This window comes from Thunnus albacares, chromosome 3, assembly GCF_914725855.1.
Source record: "Thunnus albacares chromosome 3, fThuAlb1.1, whole genome shotgun sequence".
NCBI lineage: Eukaryota > Metazoa > Chordata > Actinopteri > Scombriformes > Scombridae > Thunnus > Thunnus albacares.
In genome coordinates this window covers 16,778,213-16,805,670 of record NC_058108.1, presented here as the reverse complement: position 1 = coordinate 16,805,670, position 27,458 = coordinate 16,778,213, and the positions used below count along the sequence as shown (strand labels likewise).

Sequence of the window (27,458 nt, the reverse complement as noted above, 5' to 3'; positions counted from 1 at the left end):
GCTCTAAAAGACTCTGAACAGCAACAAGGGACTATTTCTTCACTAGAAAGGAGTTCCATTGAAAACAGCTCAAAGTGACTTTATTAGAATTATCTGGACCTATCAGGATATTGTTTTTGTAAAGAGATGTTGCTGTTTAATTTCATGAAGTCATCTTTCAATGCTTCCAGCTAAATTCAATTCTGCTGCATTGTATTGGGGTGCAGGCAGAAATCTCAGAGACAGATATCCTCAAACCTGGGCAAATAAAACCATAACTATCTGCATGAGTAGATACCTCTAAGGAGTGGGAAATGTGTTTTGGGGTATTTGAGTGAACAAACACTGTAAGATCTTTTTTTTTTTGTAAGAAATACACTGATGGCAAATTGCAATACAGTCATGACAGTTTCAAAGAATATTTGTGCTTAAGCTAGGTTTTCTGATGTTTGTTTGTACTTTGGTGGTTTGGCAGAGATGTTGATGTTGATGATTTTTTTGAGAAATTAACTGCTGGGTATTAGTGGTGTAGCCAATCTGAAAATCATACATTTCTGGAACGCTGTCTCCTAGTAAAGAAGCTTATCTTTAAAAAAGTCAAAATCATGGACATTTTAAGCTCATCCACTTGAGAAAAAGTTGATTGTCAATTTTGATTGTGGTGTAATTTAGTTTTAGTTTTAAACTGCCATTCCCAGCAGTGTTAAACCTTTTTCTTTCAACCCCCCCCCCCAAAAAACATCCATCAATGTACAAATCTGTCAGATGACCTCTCATATTTTGTAATTTTTGAAGCGGTTCTTCATGTGACTGTACACAGAGTGTTTGTGTATGGCAAAGATGAGCCCTCATACTGTTAGAGGAACAGGGATGAAGATGACAAAGGAGAGGAAAATTCTGACTTTACTGGCAGATTAAAAATGAATTGAATATTACTGCAATTTTTGGCCATATTCAACCGTTCTTTTTTGTTCATTTTGTAGTCTAATTGTATTTACTTGTTTACCTGATGCTGCTCTGTATATTAAAGCTATACAGAAGAGAACCAGTGAAAGAGAGAGAAGAATACTAAGATAGCTACTGTGAGAGACAGACAGACTGGCCTACCCACTCAACAGGCCTGCACACACACACACACAAACACATACATTCAGCTAAACAGCCTTTGTTAGTGTCATAATCACATTTAGTAGAAGCCATATGACACTAGAAATAGCTGCCAAGGACAGACAAGGCCATGTGGGAAAGTGTGAGTTTGTGTCTGTGAGTAAGAGAGAGATGAAAATACGGAGAAAACAAGGCTCTGTGTGTGCGTGTGTGCGCATGGGTATGTGAAGTTTCTCGGTTAAATCACCCATATGCTGAGGTCAGCCACACTATCACTAGTTTTCTAGACACTTTTGGGAAGGCTAGCATGTGTGTGTGTGTGTGTGTGTGTTTGTGAGAGAGAGAGGGAGGTGGGGAGAAACATTATGGTAATTTCTCCATTTAGAATGGAAATCGCTACGTCTTTTTATAATTAGTGCAGCAGATTCAAGTCACCTTTTGCTGATTTAAAAAATCTGTTTAAGTGTAAGTTCCAAATATTGGGTGTTAACAGTGTCGGTTAGAGATGGTTTCCTGTTGGTTTAGGTGTCAGTAGACAGTGATGTTGTGGCTATGACCTGCTCTATAGTTTCAGAATGATAAAGGTTGGTTCATCTTTTAATTAACCACAACGGATACAAACACACACACCTGTCCAGCCTATATAATAAACAACTGTCTTTCCAACTCCCCCTGCAGTGTATTTAATTATCTCCGTTAGCATGGGAACAATTGATGTGACTGTGGTACTGTAATTGCTGACCAATCACATTGCTCAAAGTGACAGGATTCCTTCACGGTGACATAGAGGGATTGAGTCTTACTGGTCATCAGAGATGCACCCAGTGTAAAGCCATGTCAGCACAAAAATCATCGTCTTTAACACTTTTTCATTCTCATGTTATGTCAAGTGTATCTTCGACGCTGCACACATTAAACATAAAGAAAATGCAGTGAGAATGAAGGAATATTACAAAATAAATAAGGAGCATCAAAGGAAATGTGGACAAATGTGTGTGGAAGTGCTGTGAGTAAGAAAGAAGCAGTGAAAGAGGAAAGAGACGGCACAGTGGCACTGTCCTAATGATGTAAACAGTAGAGAGGACAGAGAGAGAGAGAGAGAGAGGGAAGGAATGAATGAGGGGATTGAGAAAGAAGGGCAGATGAAGACCAAGTGAGAGGGGGAGAGAGTGAGGGAGCGGGCGAGTGGTAATGTCCTAATGATGTAGTGGCTGTCAGAGCATTTGCTTCAGAGGCCAAATGATCCTGTAAGAACAGCACAGCTATTGATCCAGCTATTATACAGCACCACATACTAATGATTGTGTGCGTGTGTATGTGTGTGCGTGTGTCTGTAAGAGAGAGCGAGAGATGGAGTAACAATGTATAACAGAAACAGGTAGATACTGTGTTGTGTATAAAAAGTGTGAAAAACAGGTTGCTATGACTAAGTAGGTGTGTAGGCTTATGTCTGTGTGTGTGTGTGTGTGTGTGTGTCTCTGTGTGCCTGGGTTTTTGTTACCTCACTGGGACCTTTTCCAGTATAAACATCGACCTTGTCAGGACAAGTAGTCCTCATGGGGACCAAAGCCCTAATGAGGCAAAACGTCATTTCTGAGGTCCTGGTTAAGGTTAGAGTTAAGGTGTGAATAGTTAGGTTAAAGTTAAGGTTAGGGTTAGGGTTAGGGTTAGGCTGTCCACAAAGAATGGAAGTCAATGCCATGTCCTAATGTGTGTGTGTGTGCAATTCTGACATGACAGTTCATCAATACTCCCACTACAGTGTGACACATATGAAACCAAATCTGCTTGATATCTGATCTTAGTGCTCACCTTGAATACTTTCAATGCCTCCTGACCCACACACACTCGCACCCCTACACACACGTATAAACATCCTGCATAAAATATCTTATCTGTCCGAAATCACCAAGCTGCAATGCATATTCATAAGAAGAGAGCACCATACCTCTTCTCCTTCACCAAAATTCTATTATGTCTGATTCAATGACCTTAAATTACCTGATAAGTAATGAAAAAAAAAAAACTATTGCAGAAACCTTGAATTTAAGACCCATGTTGCAAAAAAGAAAAAAAAACCCTAACCCTAACCATAAACTGTCATTTTAGGCAGTAAAACAATTACAGTATATGTAATTATACATATACAAATACAGTATAATTTTTCAAGAATCTTCTTAGACAAAGTGTAACTTAAGGGACACCAAAACAACACTAAACCATTACAATCAATTAAATAAAATGCTAAAGCAGAATTTAGAATATTTAAATTATTCCTTAAAGGTCTTGAATATTACAAATAGGAATACGGGTAAATGTTTGGTAATGGTAATGAATATGAATGAATGAATGAAATGGTAATGAATGGTAATGGTAAATGTTGTTTTTAGGACTCTGTTACCCAGTAATACTGTTAGGTGAGGTTTGTTGACTTCATTTGTAAATCATGTGAACATCTGGTAGAGCTTTATATATGGCTGCAACAATTATTTTCATTTTCAATTAATCTGCCAATTATGTTTTCAACTAATCGTTTGGTCAGTAAACATCACAATTTCCCATTCACAAGAAGATGTCTTCAAATTGCTTTTTGTTTGTTTGAGCAACATTCAAAACCCTAAAGATATTCATGAAACGAAGAAATGCATTTGGAATTTTTGCTAGATAAATGATTTCAACAATTAATTGATATACTAAATAGTTGCTGATTAATTTTCCATTGATCCGCTTATTGATTACTCAACTTATTATTTGAGCTCTAGTTTCATCCATGCATGGGGAGTAAAAGAGCTCTGACTGCTACTATACTACTAAAATACCACATGTGATGTCTTGCATGTCATATGTAGAGTGTGTATAGTAGGGATGTGTAGAGGGCCCAGTATTTGTATTTGTATCTGTATTTGTTGAGGCAGCAAAATTATTTGTATTTGTATTCGAATAAAAATGGAAAGAGGCTTAAAAATCCTGTTTTTGTTTTTATTATGCTTATAATTTTAGAAAATTGAAGATGAAAATTAAAGTGATGTCCAAATTAAGAAATGTGCGTCATGCAGCAGGTGGATGTGACTCCCCTCATTGAGACCTGCTGATAGACGCAACAGCGGAGCAGAGGAGAGACACTGAGATAGCGACTATAACTGACCTGCTCGCTGGTATTTAACATGTTTTGTTTTTTTCTTCCCAAAAACAAATAATTTAAAGAATATTTGTATGAAACAAATATTCATAGAAAACCCACTATTTGTGCTTTGCCAAATAATGTAATTGTATTCGGCACACCCCTAGTGTATAGTATCTCATTTCAAACTGGATTCAGTTTTCTGTGGACAGGGCACACATTCAGTACTGGGAAGGGAACACTTCACTCTAGTTCCAATCTCTCATCTTTGGTGTGGAGAGAATGCGTCACCCATGTCCATATATCAGCACAATACTTTCATGTGAGCAAACAGTGTCAGAGTGAACGCTTCCCAGTGGAGATGGGATGCCTTCTTAGGAATTATAATGAAAATCCTGTATGTTCTACAGTTGCTAAAAAAGCATGGCAACATCCAAATTTGAAAGATTTGGAGCATGTATACTGCATGTTCTCTGCATACAAGAGATAAAGTCAAGTAGTTTGGGTAATGCGAAAAGAAAAACAACTAAACTGACTTACTGCAGTGAAAGCCTTGCCTGTCACCACAAGTAAAAAGGCCATCATCTATCAGGTCCCAAGACTCAGCGAAACCGAGAGACACTGCTGTAGAATTTATTAGGCTGAATGCTCTCTCTATCTCCCTCTCTCCATTTCTCTCTGTCTATCTACCTCACTCGCTCCTTATCCCTCTGCACTTCTGGTAATGGATTCTGCCTAAATGGGTTCTGAGAAACACAAGTGAAGAGAGGAAGAAGAGAGGAAGAAGAGAGGAGAGGAGGTGAGATACAGTAAGGGACGGAAAAGGGAGGACTTGTTGCTTGTGTCCTTGTAGCATCTGACAGATTAGTAACTATTGATATTATAATCATTTTTACAGTTTACAAAAATCTCTTTGATTAATTTTTTTGTGTTTCCCCCGAAAGTGTTGTACATTAATAGATTCCCGGGGAAGGTTAAATATTTAAATCATTACAATATACAGTATATCAGTCTGTCTGTTTTTACTTTATCACATTGGACAAGTTCATACATTATTAATTGTTACACCGCTATTATCAAAATTGTCTATAATGATGACAGTGCACTTTTTTGTCCTGAGAATAGACCTGTGTCTTTACATTATTACTCTATTTCAGTAGAGCTGAAAGAAAGAAGATTAAAGGAATAGATAAAACATGTAGAGAGAAGGAGGGGGGATAAAAGGAGAGAGAGAATGAGAGGAGGGAGTAATGCTGTACGGTTAATGATTTAATGTTAGCCACTTGATGGAATGAAGTGTCTTCTCCATGTTAGCGGCGCCAAAGTTAAACCCTCTAGTCAGTTAGTCTGTTATTCATTGATTTCTCTGGTCAGCACTAGATTGCTATGGAATATGACTGGCACCAGAGCTGTGTGTGTATATGTGTGTGTGTGTGTGTGTGTGTGTGTGTGCATCCTGTGGACTCAAGTATACTTCAGTTACTGGAGGAAAACTTATTTTTCTCTCCCCACTGCCACAAGAGAGAACCTATATCTACACACACATACGCACGCACGCACACACACAATCAACTAGTTCTTGGAAGTGCGTGAAAGATGAGCCTGAAATACATCTGTAGTTAGTACCTGCAGTCGTTGTGTAACAAACACACTCACTGCTACCCTCTGTGCCTTCTCGCTGTGAGAGAGATTATACATTATTTATTCCTGAAGACTGTTTTGTATTAAGCACACAACACCAGCTGAGCAAAAACATAACCACCAGTAATATCTATGTATCAATACTGCAGTGTGGATGACAGAAAAATATCTTCAAACATATCCTGGTGAATGAGCATGTATAATGTCTACATATGCACCTTGCTTATTACAGTCATCTGTCTTCTCCAGTAGTCACAGCCGTTGTCTCTATCTACCATGATCTCTGTGTGTGTGTGTGCACGCATATGTGAATTTGTGGATATGCATATATATGTATGTGTGTGTGTGTGTGTGTGGGTTGTACCAGATAACTGTCTAATATATGAAGTTCTTTTGCAACAGCAGGAGTAAATATGTCATAGGTATATGAACACAGTGTTAAGGCTACGTGATGTATAGTTTAATAAGCTCACAATATCAATATTTTAAGGAATACATATTATTCTAAACAGCACATGGAATCTGTAAGCACTAGCACACACACACACACACACACACACAGATGGAAGAACATTCCTGTGAGACTACAGGGGTAATCTACGAACAGTCCTGGTGCAGTGCCGAAAGAAATGACTGTGCAAGTCAGAAGTATAACAAACACACTTAATAAATGCAGAGTGTAGTCTTATGTCTATAATGAGCCAGGAAGTGTTGAGACTGATTTGAGTTTCCAGAAGCTGATATCAGTTGTGATAATAATAGTCATCATCATCATCATCATCATCATCAATCATGATAATAATAGCTATTGTATTATAAAGCTATAGCCAACAATTAAGAGAAAACAGTTTTGACCATTTGTGTTACAATAAATTTATAATCCCTTTCAAATTAAATTTATAATTCAAATAATCGGATCTATGAAATTGAAACATTAAGTCTAGAGCGGCAAATATTTTTAAAAAATTGATTTAGAATTTTTAGTAATCTTTAAAGGAAAAAAAAAGTCATAATTCTCTGGTTCCAGCCTCTCAAATGAATATATTATAATATGAATGAATCTTTTCTGATTTAGCCTTCACCGAGAGTAAACTGAACATCTTTGGATTGTTAACTGTTGGCAGGGACAGAACAAGACGTTTGAGGACATCGCCTTGGGCTTTGGGAAACAGTGATCTACATTTTTCATGATTTTCTGACATTTTTTAGACTAAATGACTAATCAATTAATTGAAGAAAAAAATCAACAGATTAATCTATAATAAAGATAATCATTGCAGCCCTAATGAGCAAATCCATTTCATGAAAAGCTATGGCTATGGATTTTGACAATGCCAGCTTCAGTGCATTCACACATTGTATTGTATATACTGTAATAATGCAGCAAAGATGAAAATAAACTTTATTTACTGTTGCTCCTACTTTTTAATGAGATCAATTCACACTATAAACTGTGTGAGCAGTGCATCAGAATGTGGCCAGTGATAATGTGGCTTTTTGGGGAGCAATTAGCATTAAAGCTTTGACAGCAAAGAGGAGAATTGTTTAAATGTCTTCACTGTGACATGCCCGAGTTTACACTGACTCCCCTACAGTATATAAATCCCATTCTTATGATTATATTGTACATAAAATAATGTTCCTTCCTGTTAAACAGTAACCAAAGGTGAGAAACAGATACATTTATTTTGTTTTACATGGCTGTAACAACAAATAAAAATAGTTTCAGTTCAGATATACAACCGAGTTCAGCTCACACAGCCTGAATGACATTAAAATATTTCTAATAAAATAAACAACATAAGCACTAGAATATTTCATTGTCACACTGTAGTTTCTATCATGTCATGTAGGAGGCCTCACAGAGCACACTAGCTATGGCCATTATGCACCCTTTCAAGAGCTGTGATGATTTCTAAAGATCCTGCTAACCTGTGTCCAATGATGGCTTAAAAAAAGAGAGAATCACCCTAATATTCTGTCTCTTACAGTCTAGAGGCTATGATTCCCCACTTAGAAATGGTAAAGGGAAGGTGGTGAAATCAAAAGGAGACAAAGACTGAGATGCTGAATAGAAGGAAACGAGGTATCAACAACAGATAAAGCTAGCCATAGAGACAGTAGCCCCTTTTACACAACTCGTTCAAGGTGGGAATACTGTGCCTGTAATCTGCCTGGTTTTGTAAGCCGGCTACGGAGGTCATCACAGAGCTGGGTGGACTGTGCGTGTAAAAGGGACAGCCGACAGGCGCTGTGGTGTACAGCTGCAGGGCTGAGTGGAAGTGTGTGAGCGTGTTTGTGCTTTAGAACATAACCGCTGTTAAACAATCAGAACATAACATTTTATTAATCTGATTCACCAGCTTTCTGACTACCAACGCTCCCTCTCTTCATTCACTCTCTAGCTCACTCGACCACATCTGCTCTCTCTCTCTCTCTCTCTCTCTCTCCCTCGCTGGTGCTCTCAGCTCTCTCTCTCTCTCTTTTTCTCTTGTCTTTTTTTAAAATGAGTCGGGAAGCCGACAAAAAAGTCTAACTTTACTTTTAACGTTATCAAACAAAGAGAAATGTCCTCCCCTCATCCTAGTAATGTCTTTGTCCTTCCTCACGGCAGAGTTTACAGCTCTGATCATTCTGATCTCGTCACGCCTCTGAATCCGGAACGCCTGCATGCTATGTGAAAGCACACACGGAGGCGGCTTTATGCCAGCTTGGTGTGGTTCAGTGTAAAAAAACAAAGGTGGATCTTCTTTTTGGCTATAATGCAGGTTCTCTGTATAAAAGAGGCTACAGTGAGAGAAGATATAATGCCATTGACTTATTTTCTCAAAAATATTCAAAAGGCAGCGTCTTCTGTCTGTCACAAAGCTCCATATTTATGTTTGGAGTAAGTGTGCAATTCAGTGGTAAAATGTGAATGTTTCACTTTGAGAGAACCTGACAACAATACTGAATACAGAACAAGTAGAGGCTAGAAAATCTCCTCTGCTTTAGAATTGTTCTGTATGAATGGAAGTCACTGCTTTCGCAGTGGGTCGCATCCCTGCACCTTTCCAATAAAGCAACCACTGAACTGAATTGAACTAAAGTGAATTTAATTGAAAGAGTGAGAGCGATTAGGGTACCAACAGATCCATCCATCATTGTCTATTTTATGTCTCTGTCTGTCTCCATCTGTCTGCCTTTTTATTTGTGTCTCTGTCAATGGAGAGCTTTCAGGTGACATATCCCACCCTCTGGCAGCAATACTGGAGCTCTGCAGCTGACAGCCATCTTGCATTTGCACTATAAATCACAATTTACGATGTTAACAACAAGTGTGACCCAGTTGTGTGTGTGTGTGTTCTGCTCGTTGTGTGGACTGTAAGTTTTTAGAGGAATAGATTTAGATGCCATGAAACAACCAAAGCTCTCCGAGGTCTTTACTGCAAGAAAAAATGCATCTGCAGCCTTAACTTTTAAGGATGTGGTGCATACTTTCAAAGTACCATATAAAAGTAGCAAAGTAGGAAATAGCCTTAGTTATTTTTCACATTGACATTGTAAAGTGAGTGGCAACTTTGAGATTGGTATGGAACTCTCTGGGCTGAAACATAAGACACGAGGCTGCACAACTGAAAGAAAATAAACCAAACAACTGAAGCATTTGATAACTTCATCGCTTAACGTTATGTTGCTCATGGCAGTGATGGTATGAAGTTGGATTTAGAGCTTTGTAGAAGAAAATAAATATATTGAGGTATATGAACCAATCCTACTGTTGGATTTTGGGTCAATTCTGCATGAATTTCACAACAAAGACTAAGCAATAGGAATATCCTGGAACAACTTCTTCAAAGCCACAGATGATTAAGCTCATGGGTACTGTAGTGTTCTCTGTTCAACAATATGATGCATTATGGTGCCAATGACATCACAACGAGCGCATTGATGAATTAAATATCTAAAATTCTTGGCATGTTCCAAGGTCCCTATCCAGGTTTATAAGTTTCAGTGTCAGTTTTCAAGTAAATGCAGACACACTCCACTCTTAGAAGTATTCTCTCTAATTCCTTCAGAAAGTAGTGAAAAATTCAAGACCCTGAAAACTTATTTTCTCCGTCAGCTTCTTACTATGAATAATAGGGTCCGACATTACACACACTATTTTTGCCAAAGTTAGAACAAATTTGGCTATTTTTTCACATTTCCTTTTTTCTCTGTGCTCTTCTAAGGGGCTCAGTTGGGAAAAGGGGATGACATCCATGCACCAGTCAGGCTTTAGTCACACACCCACACAGTCCTTAAGAAACTAATTCATTTACATTTTTAACTCTTAATAAGTAATACCTAAAGATGTTCTTTTTGAAAAGTAAAAAGAAAAAGCCAAATTTTCAGGGGGCTTTAAGCTACTCTGGTGTAATAGATTATGTAATATATACATGACTATTTCTTGATTTTTATATAACTTGTATAATAGTCACATGCCCTGAGTGCATGTGTTCATTTCATGCTTAAATGAAGCCGTATCACTAAGTATAAGTATATTTGTGAGTATTCTGTGTGTGTGTGTGTGTGTAACAGCTAAGGTTATAGTGTTAAGCGGCTTAGAGATGCCAAATGGATTAAGTGTTTTGTTGACACATAGTAAAGTAATCTGGTTTGCAAAGACGAGGTAGACCCCTCTTCCTCTCTGTCCGCCTGTCTGCTTCCATCTCTCCTATACTTTTTCCTTTCTTCTCCATCTTATTGTGTCTTTCTAACTCTCCCTGTGTATTCCTTCTGCCTTGCTCTCTTCACACATAAACATTCTTGTAAGGACATAACTAGATTTTAAAGAGATGGGACAGAAAAGGGTCAGCTAATATATATTATAAGCTCATTACTATGGCACAAAACTAGACATCTGTTGTATCCGTTAAGCTCATATGTGCTGGACATACTATCTCCTCAACCTATTTAATATAAATATAGAATATCTTTGGTTTAAATTTAGCTTCAATGAGTAGATTTTACATTTCTGTCATTTGATACCCAGTTTTTATGTTTATTCCAATGAAGCAGGAATGTAAAAGGCATCACCTTTGTGATGTCTGAGGACTCTCTCAAGGAAAGACACACCTGTATCAGAGTGTTTAGGAAAGATGTAAATTCATGACAAATATAAATGTATCTTCCTTTGTCTGTCCCTGTAGTTGAGATCACCAATATCAAGTAACCGGGCAAGCAGCAGCTGGGCACCCATGGGTCCAGACACAAAAGTGTTTACGTCTGCCAGCATGTGTGTACGTGTGTTTGTGTGTGTGTGTGTCCTCTGGGGAACCAGCCAGATGTCTCAAGTCTAATATTTCCTCTCAGGAGAGCAAATAATGCGGTGGCTTCTCCCTTTCTCCCTTTATTCTCCACTTTCCCTGCTTCTCTTTTGAGTTACTAAATCTCCATTGAACCGCCTTGTGTTTTCTTCTCCTTCGCTCTGATCTTTTCCTCTCTTCTCCCGTTCTACTCTCCCTCCCAGTTATGTAGTCTTTCTCCCTCTTCTTCTGTCAACAAAGCCACTGATACAATAGCAGGAGTTGGTTCAAGTTACTGTGCACACGCATTTTCTGCTGTGAGCTGGGGTCAGTATCAAGGGACGGAGTAACAATAAGTGTCTAAGCGGAGGGTATATCGCCTGCCGTTTACAGTACAATAAGCATTCCATTCAGAGAGTGAAGAGCAGTACAAGAGGAGAGTTGAAGGTGAGGTGCTGGCAGAGTAGTGTCTCACCACATACGTTTACTCTCAGAGGAGCCTCTCCACGCAATTCAATACCACACTGATCATAGAGAAGCGAAGGATGAAAGTTTCTGGATATTTTGGTGTGCTGGGTGAGACACCCACTGAGGGGATTGTATTGTATTGTATTGTATCATTATATTTTATCAAATAATGTTTTATTATTTTAAACATAACTTCACTGAACTTCACTTAACTTCTGATGTCATTACATGTCATTACATCATCTGTCACTTAATACCTTTACATGCACACTATTCCTTGTTATGTGTTATCCTGCTTTTAATCATGTTCAGGATGTGATATGGAAGCTGGCTATTCACATCTCTCTCTGTGATGCTAACATACTGATCATCTGTGTCTGACATCTTTATGTTAAACAGTCTGTCAGTTCTGTACTGAGCTGCAGGTATTTAAAAAATATTGAGCTGTTTAGACATGAAAAAATATTGTTTCCTGTCCTTTAGTATTTTCTATAACATTCATACAGAGAAGCTGTTGGTATGCTGTTTGCAGGGGACATGAGTAACCTAGTTATTCACACATGATTCTTACACAAAGTGTGAGCAAAAAGTATGTTACTACTGATAGAACTAAACCCACAAGTGAGCGTGTGTTAGCATTTGAACCACTTCGTTTCCACATTTGCACATTTTCACAATCACAAATGCGAGCTAGCATGCTGACTTCTTGCAAGACTTTTCAAAATGAGCCACGCACACTCAAACACACACAGCTGCATTTTAAAGAGTCAATTATCTTTTGAAAACTTGACGACTACTCACTTTTAGAGACGGGAAGTGTATCCTCCAGAGCTCTGACATCCACAGCATAATGCCATTTAATAAAAACATTATCAGACTTAATATAGGAAATACAACAACTCAGCACTTTTGTCTCACTGTTAATTACAACATCACACCTCTTAATGAAAACCCACTGTGTGTGTGTGTGTGTGTGTGTGTGTGTGTGTGCGTGTGTTTGTCTGGCTTAATGAATATACTGTGTATTTCTCTTTGAGCGTATGTGTGTGCATATGTATGTATGTGTGTACTTGTGTGCGACTGAAATCAAAAACAAGTCCTTTATGAAGTATGAAATTCACACCTGTTAGGGAAAACTACCTTGTGGATAATGAATAGGCTTCACATATGCATGTGCATGCATACACGCAAACACACGCCTGCACGCACACACACACACACACACACACACACACACACACACACACACACACACACACACACACACACACACACACACACATGCATGCACATACACACACACACACGCACAGACACACACGCACACATGCATGCACACACACATACACGCAGGCACACAAAGAACCATTTCACAAAGATAGTTGCACATATTCCTTTTTGTGCATACATCAATAAAATCATTAGTGCCCACTGACCCTGAAACACACACAAAAGACAAGAAACAAATGATTGCTCAGCTAAATTGTGATCATTAATTAAATTAATTAGCAGTACATTCTTTTGTGTTTGGCTGCCACCAGCCCACTTCCCCAATTCCCACCACCTGATAGTATGGGGGCGCACATACAATATACAGTAAACATCCCTGTGAGAGATTCACCGTGTCGTCCTGATCCAAGTCCCATTGTTTTCCTTTTTCTTTTGGCTGTTTCTTTTATTTTGGTAAATTAAATATCAGCTTCTTAGTGCAAAACTTGAAATTTAAAACGTCATAATTAAGTAATATAACCCCTATTCACTAGCTAATGAAATGTATTGCAGAGTTTTATATCTAAAAAATATTACTATTAAATTTTATTCTGGAATAAGCCTTTATGACATGGCTTTACAAATCAGAAGAATAATTTAGACTCAGCAGCCTATAATGACAGCTATTAGATTTCCACCGAGATAGGACATTCTATCATAGACCATGGGTAAGGATTCTTTATTATGTTTGAAAAAAAAACCAACAACTAATGAGACTCATAAAAATAAGGTTCCAGTTAGACAGCTGCTGGCTCTGAAACATACTGCAACCAACACTGAAATCACCAAAGCAAGTTGTCTGTGATCAGAACATTGGTCAACTTTGCGTTGTTTTTTTCCCCATTTTCTTTCAAACAATACAACAATTGTTTTAATGTTCCCTCATTAACAAAGCACACTGACATTAACTGCTGCTTATGTATTGTAGTTCATTTCTTTAGACAACAATGAGAAAATTCAGCAAGGATGGAACAACAACAGCCAGCGTATCTTATCCTCTCTCTCTCTCTCTCTCACACACACACAACAACCAGCAGAGTCACAGGAGGACATGAGAGAGCATCACATGGCTAATTTTTCATTTATAGGAAAAAATAAAGATCTGGATTATACCATAGAAAATGTATATTTTGTCTGATTAAATAAAGCAGAATATGCAAAGAGATGTGTGTAGTAAAAACATCTCAAGAGATCGTTCTGGTCAATCACAATCAAAAAACCATCACCTGTATATAATTAGAAACAGAGTAAAAATTCTGTATTTTCATTTATATTTTGTAATTTTATTTTTAAATGGAATCAAGAAATCAATCTCAGTATTGAAAGCGATTCCAGACTTACTAATCCTAATGTTCTGTTTGGGGTCTTGAAGGCCCCACAGTAGCAAGCAACAACGTGAACACAACACAAGGGTTGAAGAACGTCATTTTCTAAACACTTAGCCGTATCTTTATCAATGTCAAGACAAGTGCCTGAGACATCAAGTGTTTTGAATCAGAGAGAAACTTACAACTAAATGTGAGAAATGTGAGAGTATTCAGACACCATGGAATAGTGTAAAGGTGCCCCTGGACAACGTTCGTAGCTGTAACTATCCTTTCAGATTATCATGATCAAGACTGGGAAGTGTCTCTGTGACTGACACAAGCCTGACATCATCAGACCAATTCGCATATGTTAATTAGTCTGGAGCCTCTCAGTTCATTTTTCCAAGGAGCATTATCACAGGGCACAGACCAAAATGAACACAAAATTCCAATCAGAGCTACGAAAAATGTGACATAGCGCTGAGCGACAAAACAATATAAAGAGACTACAGCGTGCAAATGAGCTGTGATGGTTTAGCATCGATATGTCTGTGAACGAGTGTTGATAATAAATCATCCAGTTCGTTTAATACTGTTGTGATAGCGGGCTCAACAGACCGTTCCACATCAGCGGCAGCCATCTTGGTTGTTTACGAAAATGCCTCAAAGGCGCTCCTCTGTACAGTCATCATATCAAACCTGCCCCATATTAGATAAACAGTTGTGATTGGCCCTAACCCGGCCAGGTCGGGCTGGAAATCTGTCTGAATGGGAGGGGGGGCCAGACGCATCTGCCAGAGCAAATAAAACATGAGCTTGCAAATTGGTCTGGTTCCCAGGCTAGAGTAAACCACCAAACAACGCAATACAAGAAAGGAAGGTTGTTAACAGAATAAAAATAAATCATGAACCACTCCTCTGACATTAAATAAATACGCAGGAAGTTAAAAATAACATCTGACAGGTTTTGAGCATAGAGAGGAAAAGAAAAACCAAAAAGAGAGAAGAAAGTTAGGATGATGTCCTACCATTGTCGCTGTCAGACTTGTTCTCATGCTCGGTGTCGGTAAGAGTCAGCACTGAGTTGGAACGGCTGGACAGGCAGGAACTCCTCCCAGATGATTTACCCAGACCCCCACGGCCCCACAGCCGCATGGCACGCTCTGGTGACATCACAGCCTGACTGTCAGTATCTAGATCCTGGGCTGTACCAACTGAGAAGCCACGGTGGGGGAGACCCATCTCGGAGCAAAAGGCCAGGCCACGGCGTGACGGCGGCTCGCAGATCCCCAGCTGACGAAGACTGAAATGCTGACCTGAAATAGAGGTTTTGGGATCTTTTTGAAATTCGAATGTTATTAGAGATACTGATGACCATGAGAAAGTACATGTTTATGTTCATTAATTGTCCTTCACATATAGCAACAGACCCTAACCCTAACCCTTCACATATGGCAACTAACCCTAACCCTAACCCAAAAACAAAAACATTTAAATCACATTTGTGAAGATGGAACCAGAGAACATGACTTTTCCCCTAATAAATAACTTCAAAAGTTAATCAATAAGCGAAATTTCTGTCAGTTAATTTGATCGACTAATTGATTTTTTGACTAATTGTGTCAATAATATGTGAGTTTTAATTAAAGGACACTATTGACTCCATGTAACGGCCTAACCATCACAGACACACCTGGTCTTGTATTTGAGAGTGTGTGAGTGTGTAGGAAAGAAGCTTGCCAAGTTGGAGAGAAGGATCTCAGGTAAGAAAGGAAAACATACACTGACAGCAGCTGCAATGTGTACAAAGACCCTGACATGCACGAGTATACATTCACAGTCTTCAAGAAGAAAAGCCTACATTTGATTCACTGTGAAAAGTCACACTTGACCCAGGTTTTGACAACTGTGGCAAAGCTCTCAGATAGGATAATAATAATTAAAATCAGAAAAAGAGAGAAAAAAAAACACCCAAAAAACATTAATTTGTAAAAGACAATTCTGAGCATAGAAAACATAAGCAGCAGCCCAGCAAGCAAAGAGACAGAGAAGGTGAATAATAATTGACTAGATCCCTTAAATCCAATTTAGTCATTACAGGAGAAGAGACAGATTACAAGAGCTTTAAGCCTGGAAGATTAAGACATACAGTAGACTATGAAGGTGGTGCAACACATATTAGGATGTACATCTTTAACATCACAAAATTAATCATTTGTACAAAATGCATATATATTCTCTTATACCATCTGCTCAGATATATTTCCATATTTAATAATATATAAAGCTTACTGTAAACAAAATAAAATAGTAAATGAGGGATTCAAGGCTGAAAATGAGGTAATATTCAAGAAGAATACAAAACCAAGGAAAAAAAAAAAGCTTCAGAAATGTTATATGTGATAATGTTAGATCATTATATGTTAAAGAGGTCAGAATTTCTGCAATTAAGAGAGACATGGCTGTCTCACACTTTGGACTATAGGATTCCTACAAGGTTTCTGTGGAACCAGTAATCAACCATTCAACTCTATATCATATCATCAGCTATTCAAAGATTAGTGTCATTTTGAGATGATGGGGGTTGATTAATGACAAAGAATGAATTGATACTACAGTGGTTATTAATCCACTTAACTGAAACAGACATTTTGATCTGATTCCACAAAAAAATATGCATTCACAAACAGTATGTAGGTGTAAATGTGTTCTCATGGTTTATATGATCGAAGATTAATGATTTTACACATTTATTTGAAGTTGTTGAATAATTTCATTTTCATTTTGTGCAGTCATTTTGATTTATTTATTTGTATCTGTGTATTGTATTTATTTTATCTTTATGGATCTATTTATGTATATTTACTAATAAGGTGATGATAAAAGTACACACACACACGTATATAAATACACAAAAATGGTTCCCACATTTAAAAGAATTTAAACATATTTTATTGTGAGGACAGTATATTGTTAATTATGTTGTTTACCATATTACATATAAATATATATGTAGATATTACACATTTTGATTCCTATTGAGAAATAGGAGAATTTTCTACATTTTCCGTAGCGTATTCCAGGTTCTGAGGAAGAGTGTAATAATGTTGAAAAATTTTAAATAATAAATAATGTAAATGCAAGACATACATTGAAAACACAAAAAATGATTGAATGACTGAAGAATTATTGAAAATGGCTGATATCTTTAAATTCCTAAACTGTCCATAATATTGAGAGTTCCTAAAAATTGTTAGTGATTTTACTTTATTTTTTTAGGACCATAAGGGATGCATAGCAGATGCAAGGATTTAGAGCGCTTTTAAATGACCTTTCATACATTTTTGAGAGTACAGTTTACACTTAGTAACGGGTTTTTTAAGAAGGGCTGCTGTTCCTCTATTCCCGAAAAAATTGCTTCTTGAAAATTTGAAAACATGCAAACTGAGGAAGTATTTCATGAGTGGATTATATATTCAGAATACTTAATTTTTTTAATTTTCATTAAATTTCACAAGTCATCAGGAGTAACTCTTCACATCAACTGGAAATAGGCTGGAATCAGGTTCAAACTACATGTGTGATAATCCTTTAAAATATAAATGAAAAGAAGGCAAACAAATTATCTATAAAATCTCAGTATGTGCCTCTTCATCTTTAATCAGCAAATGAAAAGGGAAATTATAAAAGCTTTCCGTAATTAATGGCACAACAAGAGATAACGAGCGCTGCCGTTCAATTAAAAGTTATATTAATTTTAAATGAGCTCCAATTAGGCCAGCAGTGAAAACGAAGGCGATAAGATGATTGAGTAATTATGATTTTTTCATTTCTCAAATATTGACGTTGTGTTAATTGGAGCTGGAGAACAATAGAAGCACTTTGTGGTTGAGCATGTTTCCTTTTAATGTGTTATTTTACCCTCACTTCTGATGCTTTACTATGGTTTTCATCAGACAAACAGTACTTCATATACAGTATATCTCTTTCCACTCTCATCTGACAAGCATCCTTGCATACTTGGACCATTAATTTTAAGCAGGTTCCAAAAATTCAAAAGTTTGTATAAATACATATAAAAGATCAGCCTGTAAAAAAACTGTATCAAAGTGATCAAATGAATTAACATTATTTACAGCGTGACATGCATCATTTAATTGATTATTAACCCTTCTTTACTGCATGTGAGCTTTATGAGTAAATATTTGATCATTTATTTAAATTAAATGTGTGACTGACTGCTCACTTTATTTAATGCAAGTTTTACACCAGCTTGTTATATACATTAAATACACTTATAACTCTAACTATCTTATTAATAACCTGTCAATTACACAATGAAGACACAGTTAAATAAAAAAAATGATATTTAAAAACCTATTTACAACGAAATGTTATGTAATAAAATTACTGTTAAAAAAACAGCAGGGAAGCAACAAACATGACATTTCTAGGAGTTGATGGTAAGTCTACCAACGCAACACTATTAGTTCACTCTGGATTCACAATGTTGAGTCCTATTGCTTTAAGTGTGCACAGCAAACCAAACAGAGGAGGCAAGGGCAGCATACAGTATGTGTCTGTACATGTGTGGGTGTGTTTGGACTCACCTTGTCTGTTGTAATCATCCTGTTCACGATTAACCATGTCCTTGTGTCCCTTGGTCGTCCCGTACAGTAACCTGTCAACAACCAAGGCATCAGTCATCTGTTGCTGTACTATGATAAAGCATAGTTCTTCAAAATAAACCCAGTGGAATTCACTGTGCCTTCGTTGTGTCCTTTTGTTGAGTTCATAGCTACCAAATCGGTTTAAAGTACAGTATTAGGGATCAAACAGGACAGGGTGTGAGGTTGTCAGCAAATACAGTAAAATGCCAAGGGTGGTGACTGCAGATGGTGGAGGGTGATGTGTCTCCACAGAAACTGCTACTGTTCAATAACTGTAGATCTCAAGTATTCCACTGCTTGCCCCCTAGGAATTAATGGAAAAAAGCTAGTAATTTTCAGCAACCTAAAGCAGATTTGCATACAAATCTGATTTTTACCTGGAATCGGATACTAAAGGTCATTAAGTAATAATTAACACTGGAGTTTGTACGTTGTACTTGACATTATGTCACATTTTAACAACAGAAACACTGATTAATGTTGCAAATTAAAACAGAGAATCAATAGAAAAAGGAATAGAAACCCAATTATGATACTGGTCATTTTCTTATAGTACTGTTGGATGTCATTTGATTGGGTCATGGGTGTTGGGAATGTCATGAAATTCCACTGTGTGGCAGGATTGTGTAAAGGCCAGAAAGTGAGTTTTTATAGCATGCAGTCTGAGCATCTAGTCAAGAAATATAGGGTTACTGCTATTAATCAATAATTCTGTTAACCATGCCAGGCATATTAAGCAGTCCCTCCAGGACTATGCAGAGCATTTTTGTGATTATTACAGCCAAAAATGTTTGATTTTGCAATAGCTTTTCTAAAGCTGCTATACAATTTGCAATACAATTTGTAATGTTTTATGTGCTCTTGTTGCAGTAAAATTGTGGGAATAGGCAGAATTTGCAAGCAAAAGAAAAAGATTCTTTTAAAAACTCACTTCCTTGGATAAAAAGCATCCTGCATATTTCAGTGCTATTTTTTAAATTATATTTTGAACATGAGAACCATAGGCTCAAAGTTATATAAAAAGAAAATACTGTCCTTGATTCCATTCATCAGCCTTTATAAAATAAACATTCAACTCAACATTAGCACCAAATAAAATCAGTGAATAATGCCATTACAATAAAAATCCATTAACATAAAAATATAGCTTCATTTTCAAAGTGCCCATTTTCATGTTTGAGGTAGATTATGTCCATCTTTGCTGTCTGAACAACATCAACTCATATTCTTCTGACTAACTGAATGGGAATTTGGGAGCATTTGGGAATTGTTTTGATCGTCTATGGCACCATTTTTGTTGGCAGATGAGATTTGTCCTTCCCACTCGAATGCATCCTCGCTGAATGCTGCAATGACGTAAGTTACCACAACATGAAATGTGACAATTGGTCCAAATCAAAAGCGGTCTGTTGATTTAGCCATTTCATGCAGAAAAGTTGTGGTAATTTAGCAAAATTGCAAGCTCTCACAAATATTGTGGAGATTTCTTGAATTTGCTTTAATTATTGCAATCGCAAGATCACAATTTTCTGGAGGGACTGATTGTGGTTATTGTCTGCTACATCATAATGATTAAAAAACATAAATAAAGAATCAATGCTGGCTAAACTAGACAATTCCTGATCAAGCATGGCTAAAAAGCTGTTATTACTGGTAATTAAAAGGACAACAGGAAATTAACTGGGACATTGAATCCAGCTGTGTATGTATATTGTTGTATGAACAGTCTAATGAATTGTTCACTTTCTTAAATAGAAAAATCTGGGACAGATCTATTAGCTGTACCACCTGTTTTTCTTAATTTACATAAACTACATGCTCTAGTCAGATGAGTGTGTACTAGCATATACACACAAGGTCTGACATTTCAGGGTTACAGTCATATGGTTTGAAATAAATAACATTCAAAACAACAGAAGTGGCATACACATGCTATTTTGTCACTGCTGGACAATCAAGGGTGGTTGCTAAAACATAGCAACCAAAATACTGTAGATTTTCATTCACTGAGAATAAAGCAGAGCTAATGTGGCTCAATAACTTAACACATACACATAGCTATTCCAAACTAAATGTACGTACTGTCAATCAATATGGAAGATATTCTAGCTTTTTAACAACAGTTAGAGTGGTACATGTCTAATGTCTGGAATGGTCTTTTCCATGTAGAAAGCAGAAATGGGAATGAAAAAACAATCAAGTAAGAATAATTATTGTGAGTCTTATAGGTTACCAAAATACAACCACAGAACAATAACAATAACCCACCTTTGATGATCAGCAGGAATGTGCATATACTGTACCAATCAAGTTTTGCCAAATTATATTTATAAATCATTTTTCTGTTTTAGGCTACTCATGAAAATACCATTTGAGAGACATGTTTGGGCACACCTCCTATCCATGACACAGGTCAAATATAGTATTGTTGTTATATTATTATGTTGTTATTTATTATAATATATTATAATAATATCATAGATTTATTATAACAATATATTGTTATTATATTGTGTAATCCCGGTTCTAACCTGGTCTGGTCTTGGTGCTGGTCAAAGGCCTTAAGTGTTTCACTGGAGGAGTAGGACTTCTGAGTTGGAACCCGGAGTCCGTGGGAGCCAATAGCGCAGTCTTCACTGTCCCCTGATGAACCTAGCATAGACACACACACACACACACACACACACACACACACACACATAGGCACAGAATTATACATCAAACTTACATAAATAAAATCATCATTCATGATGAGTGTACATTACAACATGTTCATCTCTTTTTTTTTAATTTTGCGCTGGTGTGATCCAACAATCCTAAAAAGTCCCCAATAAAAGTCAGACTTCACATTTCTGGAAGCTGGGTAGGTATAAGAAGATGTTAAACACAGTACCAGTGGTGTCTGCTGGTTGCTAAAACATGCATTAAATATTACGGCAGCATAATGCATTCACTTGAGAATTTTTTTTTTTTGCCCCATTTGCCCCCGTTTATTAATAAAAGCCTGTTTGCTTCATTTTTGTTTCTAATAATTGGTTTTCAGTCATATATGAGGCTATATTTTACAGAAGCATAACGCATTCAGTTCAGAAAGAAAAATGCTCTGTTTTTCTGAATTAACAAGATAATTATCTCAGAATACTGAGAAAAGTTTTAATTAAAAAATAATTCTGCTCTGTTTTTATGAATTAACGGCAATCCTGAGAGAAGCTCCCATTCCTGCTGAAAGATTGGGAGATGCTCGTGTCTTTATATAGATGGTATTGTTGTTAGTTGTTGACTTTGCGCAGGCACCTCAGGACAAGCGAAAATGTTTCATTACAGCCCAAAAATAGACAGAACAAACACACCAGACTGCCTACAGAGAGGCTGTTTGAGTTTGCAATTTCCACTAACAGGTACAGCGGGATGACTGGACTTTAATACTGTTAGAGAGAACATCTGGATCAGCAATCTTTAGTATTTATCTGATAACCTATTGGCAAAATAAAACTTACAACACGTCAAACACGAGAAAAAAAAAAAGTACAATGCATTATGTTCATAAAACAATACAGAAAGAACATGGAAGACAATGTGTGTATGTATCTTTCAGGATCTTTCATTCAGAAGCCGTCCTCACTGTAATTACACGACTTGAGTCAGGATTTTGAGCTATCTCGTTAATTCATAAAAACAGCTCAGAATTATTTTTGTCCATGAAAACTATTCTCAGAATTCTAGGATAATTATCTTGTTCATTCAAAAAAAAACAGGGCATTTTTAAACACGTTTTCTGAACTGAATGCGTTATGCTTCTGTAAAATATAGCCTCATATATAACTGAAAGCCAATTATTAAAAACAAAGGTGAAGCAAACAGGCTTTTATTAATCAACACAACATCTGATTTACGAGGAGCTTTTGCTTGTTCATCAAACTTGAATTTGAACTGAGTGACTAGAGGCTGCAACCAAACTTTTCTTTCTTTCTTCTTCTTCTTTCTAAGACATTTACGTAAGTGTTTGGCTGAATTTAGCTGGGTATTAACATCCATATCATCTCCACCTCCACCTGCTCCACTCTGTACTGCCACTCAGACCCGCTGCTCCTGGACAGACCCATTGCATTTTGTGTCACTTCATTTCATTTTCTTTCCCATGAGCATGTTTATTTCTTCTTAATATATTCATATTTAGATATATGCTAAATATTATAATATAATAATTTTCCATATTATATTTTGAATAGTAGCCTAAAAGTTTATCTCTGGTGGAGTTGAACCGCAGCTTAAGTATATATTTTGTAATCAATATCACAGTGATCTCATAGAAATCCTGCTGCCTGCAGCATATGAGGCTCTCCTTCATGTCAGCGTGCGTCTGGAGGGCTGTACCTGGATCAGTCCAGGAGCTGACTGCTGCACCATGAGCTGATGTCTTAGTAAATCAATGAATGCAAACAGTTTGCAGCTACAAACTCATACATAACAGCAGCGCACATTTGGGCAATGCCATTCTCTTAGTAGATCTTAAGTAATATACAGTGTTCCCACAGTATCATACATCATCCCACTTGCAGGTAAGAACACCCCTAGCCTCTGTCTTAGTGGGGTCTTTAAAGTGAATCATCTCTCAGTAACTCTCTCAGTCAGTGCAGGAAAAGCTGGAGACACCTCCAGATATGCAGAGCCCTGCATAACACATCAGCTCTGTGCCTCTGTTTGCATTCTAAACCAATATGTCTGTGTGGTCGGTGCCTTTCACAACCATATTGCCCAAATGTCTGGCAAGAAGGCATTGATTAACGAGGAGGATCCACAAATTTATTTGGGTAATAAAAATCATTTTTTTCACAGTTGCGTGAAACATCTTCATCATTCATAACGCAACATAAATATGAGCTCTCAAGTATGTAAGAGAGGAGGTAGATGATTCATGGACAACAACAGATGATTTACTTGTTGAGGAGAAAAGTTTCACCAGCTCCAAGCATTTTAGTGAATGAATGGATGAATAAGTGAATGAACAAATACACCAACAAAACAAACGAGTGAGCGGAGTGAGTTATCTCACCGGTGTACGGCCCTTCCTTGTCCTTGCGGCTCTTGGTGAGTGAGCAGTATGGACGTCGCTCTTTCACTTCCATAATGCTTCTTCTGGTGCTGCTGGCAAACATACAGGCATGCTGCTATACAGCTGCATAGACAGGAAGACAGACAGGTAAAGACAGAAAGACAGACAGAGATAAAGAATGACGACAGACAGAGAGAGTCAGACAGACAGAGAGAGAGAGAGTCGGGTAGTCGGACTCCACCTGCGAACACACACAAAAAGGCAAATAATAGCGCATCAGTATACGCAGCCTGTGCTCCTGTGGTGACTTGATTTACAGATCAATGTGTTATCCATGTGCACTAAAACTCAGCGGCAGCAGATGTTGTGTTCACTCCCTTTGTTTAACATGGATAGCAAAGAGAGACATCCTATGAACCGTATATTTATAACATTTTAACACAAGCAGAGAAGCAAATTCATTCATTTCAGTCAGGTTAGATAGAAATTTTGATTTAAGGGTTAATTTAATTAAAAAATCAGACATTCACATGTTGTCTGCCTCTTTTCATTTGGTTCATTAATGATTCTTCTGTAAATTGATTCTTCATTCATACATTTCATTTAGCTTACCATTTTACCAAACAGCCAACCCACCTCAAAGATTTTCATTAGTGTGGAGGTCACAGAGCTACCTCATGCCCTTCAGTGTACTTGCATGCATAGCTGCACTGACATCTGTTTCTATTCATGACATTGTGCTGGAACATTTAACTGTTAATTGCTCTCCATGTATCATGTATATGCTTTTTCATGAATGTAAATGAATTGTCACCTCACTGTTACACTTGACAATAGCTTGTTGTTTCATCCCTCATCTTAAACTGCCTTCAAGACATCAGGTTGTCACTGTCAATTCTCCTCTGCAGTGCTGTTCCTGTTTCTAAAACTGACCCTCCCGATCAACAACCTTCCTCTGGAGTGCTAGAATGCACTGTCAGCATATTTCTGTCGCAGACAACAAAACGGTAGCGCAAGTGATGCTGTAAATAAACACTGATGAGTAAAAGTGTCATAACACCATGTACAGATCAGAAAATTTCATAATTTCATATGGTCGGGTATGTGGTTATATATACAGTACATGGTTCTGTACAATATACAAACTGTCACACATATCTATTCCCCCTGTGTAAAACATGTTTGCCAGTTATTGGTTTTTCCAGTAATTTTTCTTCATGATTTAGGCACGGAATGCAGAAAAAAATATCTTAGAATAATAACATGCTTCTACATAAAACATTATTTGGAACATGTTAACTGTAAATGTCTTCATTAAGATCAGGCTAGATAAAAAGCTTCCAAAAACTTATGTTGACCACAAATTAAAACTTTCCAATCCTTAGAGAAAGTGATTTATTTTTATGCCTTTTTTTTTCTTTTCTTTTTACACTGACATTTTCAGGCAGCAGTTGAAACCTGTGATAGTTCATAATGTTAATGCATGTAATTTAATTGTGCCATCTGGCATTTAATGTATGTAAACAAAAGCAGAGCAGCAGCATCCTCCTCTCCCTGTAGAAAGATTCTGTTATGGCTGCTGCTCCCATCACTCTCTGCTTATACGCCTACAGAAAATCATCTCTGGTCCTCTTCACAGAAAATGTGCTGAACTGCCCTATGGTTGCATCATTATGCAGTATTTCAAGCAGTATTGTTTTCTTAATAGTCTGATTTTGTTTTTCTTGTATATTTATGTATATATATATTACTTAGGTAAAGGTAATCAATAAGCCTAATAGGTTTTTTTCTCTCCCTGCGCATTGATTTTTTTCCTGGTTGTTTGTATGTATTTGTTTGATTTCAACCTGTGCAAATAAATCAACTCAAACTCAAAGTAAATGAAAACTGGCAAAAAGAGACAAACACATGCATGTCCTGATTAATTGTTTAGGTCATTTATCAAGTAAACCTGTTAAACATTCTCTGTTGGTAACAACTTAAATGTGAAGATTAGCTGCTCTTTTCTGTTTTATATTAATGTAAATTGAATATCTTTGTAATAAAATAATGTGTATCCTAAATTAAAGTGGATTAATCGTACTGGGCTCTAAGATTGTTTATTTTCTGTGCCTTCAGTTGGGATTTGAGTGGGTATGTCTGCTCCTGCTACTTTGTCTGTACTGGCACATCACACCAGACACACTGGTTTTGAACTGCCCGTGGAAAGTATTTCTTTCATTTTACAAGCATAGCTACAGTCATCTGACGCTTCCAAAACACGGGTGACCTACACTCAACAATGTACCTGAACGCCTCCTGTGTAGGTGCTGTTGCTGCTGCTGCTTATCTGCTAAAAGTGCTGCTAACGCTACGCTTTCTGTCTAGAGACATGGTAAGAGTGTCCATTCTTGATTAAAAGCTCTGTTTTCGTTGTCTACTTTTCTCTTTTTAGAGCATTTTTCTCTGACTTGTGTCACGTCTCGTCTCTGGTCTCTCTGACATGCAGGAGTCAGTCGGCAGAGGCTTGAAGCTCCGCCCTGCCCCTGCACAGAGTGGAGTAGATCGCTAATCACTGGTTTATTCTAAGTTTATTAATATTAAAAGTATCGTGTGTCCAAATTGCACCGAATTCGACACAGCGCTCCCTTTGTTCCCCAGCCATACACTCGCCAAGTGTGGAGTCAATCGGATGAACGGTTCAAGATACGCGAAGGACACACATACATACAGACATACATACAGAGATCTCTTCCTATAGTAGAGAGATTTTCTGGCATTTTACAGACTAAACAATTAATAACTAATAAAAGAACAAATCAACAGATTCATTAAGATAATTGTTGCCCTCAGTCACACCATTAAAGTAAGAGAATCACAGCAAACATACATACGGTCAGTTGTGGAACACATCCGTTTGTTATTTGTGGAAAAAATACATAAATTGCATAAGTACAGCAGTCCGTGACATCAGCCTGACAAGAGGAATCTATACATTAGCTTCATATTTCCACATCTTAGCCTTCACACAGAATTTCTTAGGGGCAGTTTGAGAGGCTGGCTGGTTTTTATGCTTCTCTTTATGCAGAGTTAGAGGTAATGAAGTAGAATTGATCCTGGTAAGCTGAGGGGATGGATCCACAGGCTGTCAGCACTTCTTTGAGTCATGTGTACCTCTCTGAATACACATAAAGTCACCAGCTGCTGTCAGCGGGGAGTTACAGAGATTAGCATGAGCCTTAGTATGAAGGACAATATACTGTATCACCTGTTTTCAGCTTGAATATAAAAATATCAGTGTTGGTCTTCAAAATTGGTCTTGCTTAAATTTTTTTGAGAGATAGACAGACGGAAAAGAGAGTGAGGGTGAACAAGAGTTACAGCTAGATTTCTGTTTTTGTGACCACACAAAAACCCAAAGGTTTTCAGAGAAAAAAAAGGTAGACACAGGCTGAGGATAAACTGTCTACATGAAGGTTGGAAAGAGACTGACAACACAACTTGTAAAAGACAGGTGTGATAAAAAGGTACGGCAATATTACCGTATGTTTGACTTTCATCACAATAGATCATATTTAACCGAATACTGAATTT

General features: G+C 37.3%; 1 protein-coding gene across 6 annotated transcripts in view; it reads right to left on the bottom strand.

Annotated features, from left to right (window-relative positions):
* LOC122979333 (teneurin-3-like) overlaps nucleotides 1–27,458 on the bottom strand; it is a 370,351-nt gene that overhangs the window by 225,356 nt on the left and 117,537 nt on the right. For all 6 annotated transcript variants that reach the window (XM_044346691.1, XM_044346690.1, XM_044346688.1 and 3 more), the window contains 4 exons: nucleotides 23,886–24,126; nucleotides 21,364–21,484; nucleotides 18,773–18,843; nucleotides 15,191–15,478 (listed from right to left, as the gene is read on the bottom strand). In XM_044346691.1, coding sequence (XP_044202626.1) covers nucleotides 15,191–15,478; nucleotides 18,773–18,843; nucleotides 21,364–21,484; nucleotides 23,886–23,988 — 583 coding nt within the window. In that variant the 5' untranslated portion in view covers nucleotides 23,989–24,126. The remainder of the gene's footprint in view (nucleotides 1–15,190; nucleotides 15,479–18,772; nucleotides 18,844–21,363; nucleotides 21,485–23,885; nucleotides 24,127–27,458) is intronic.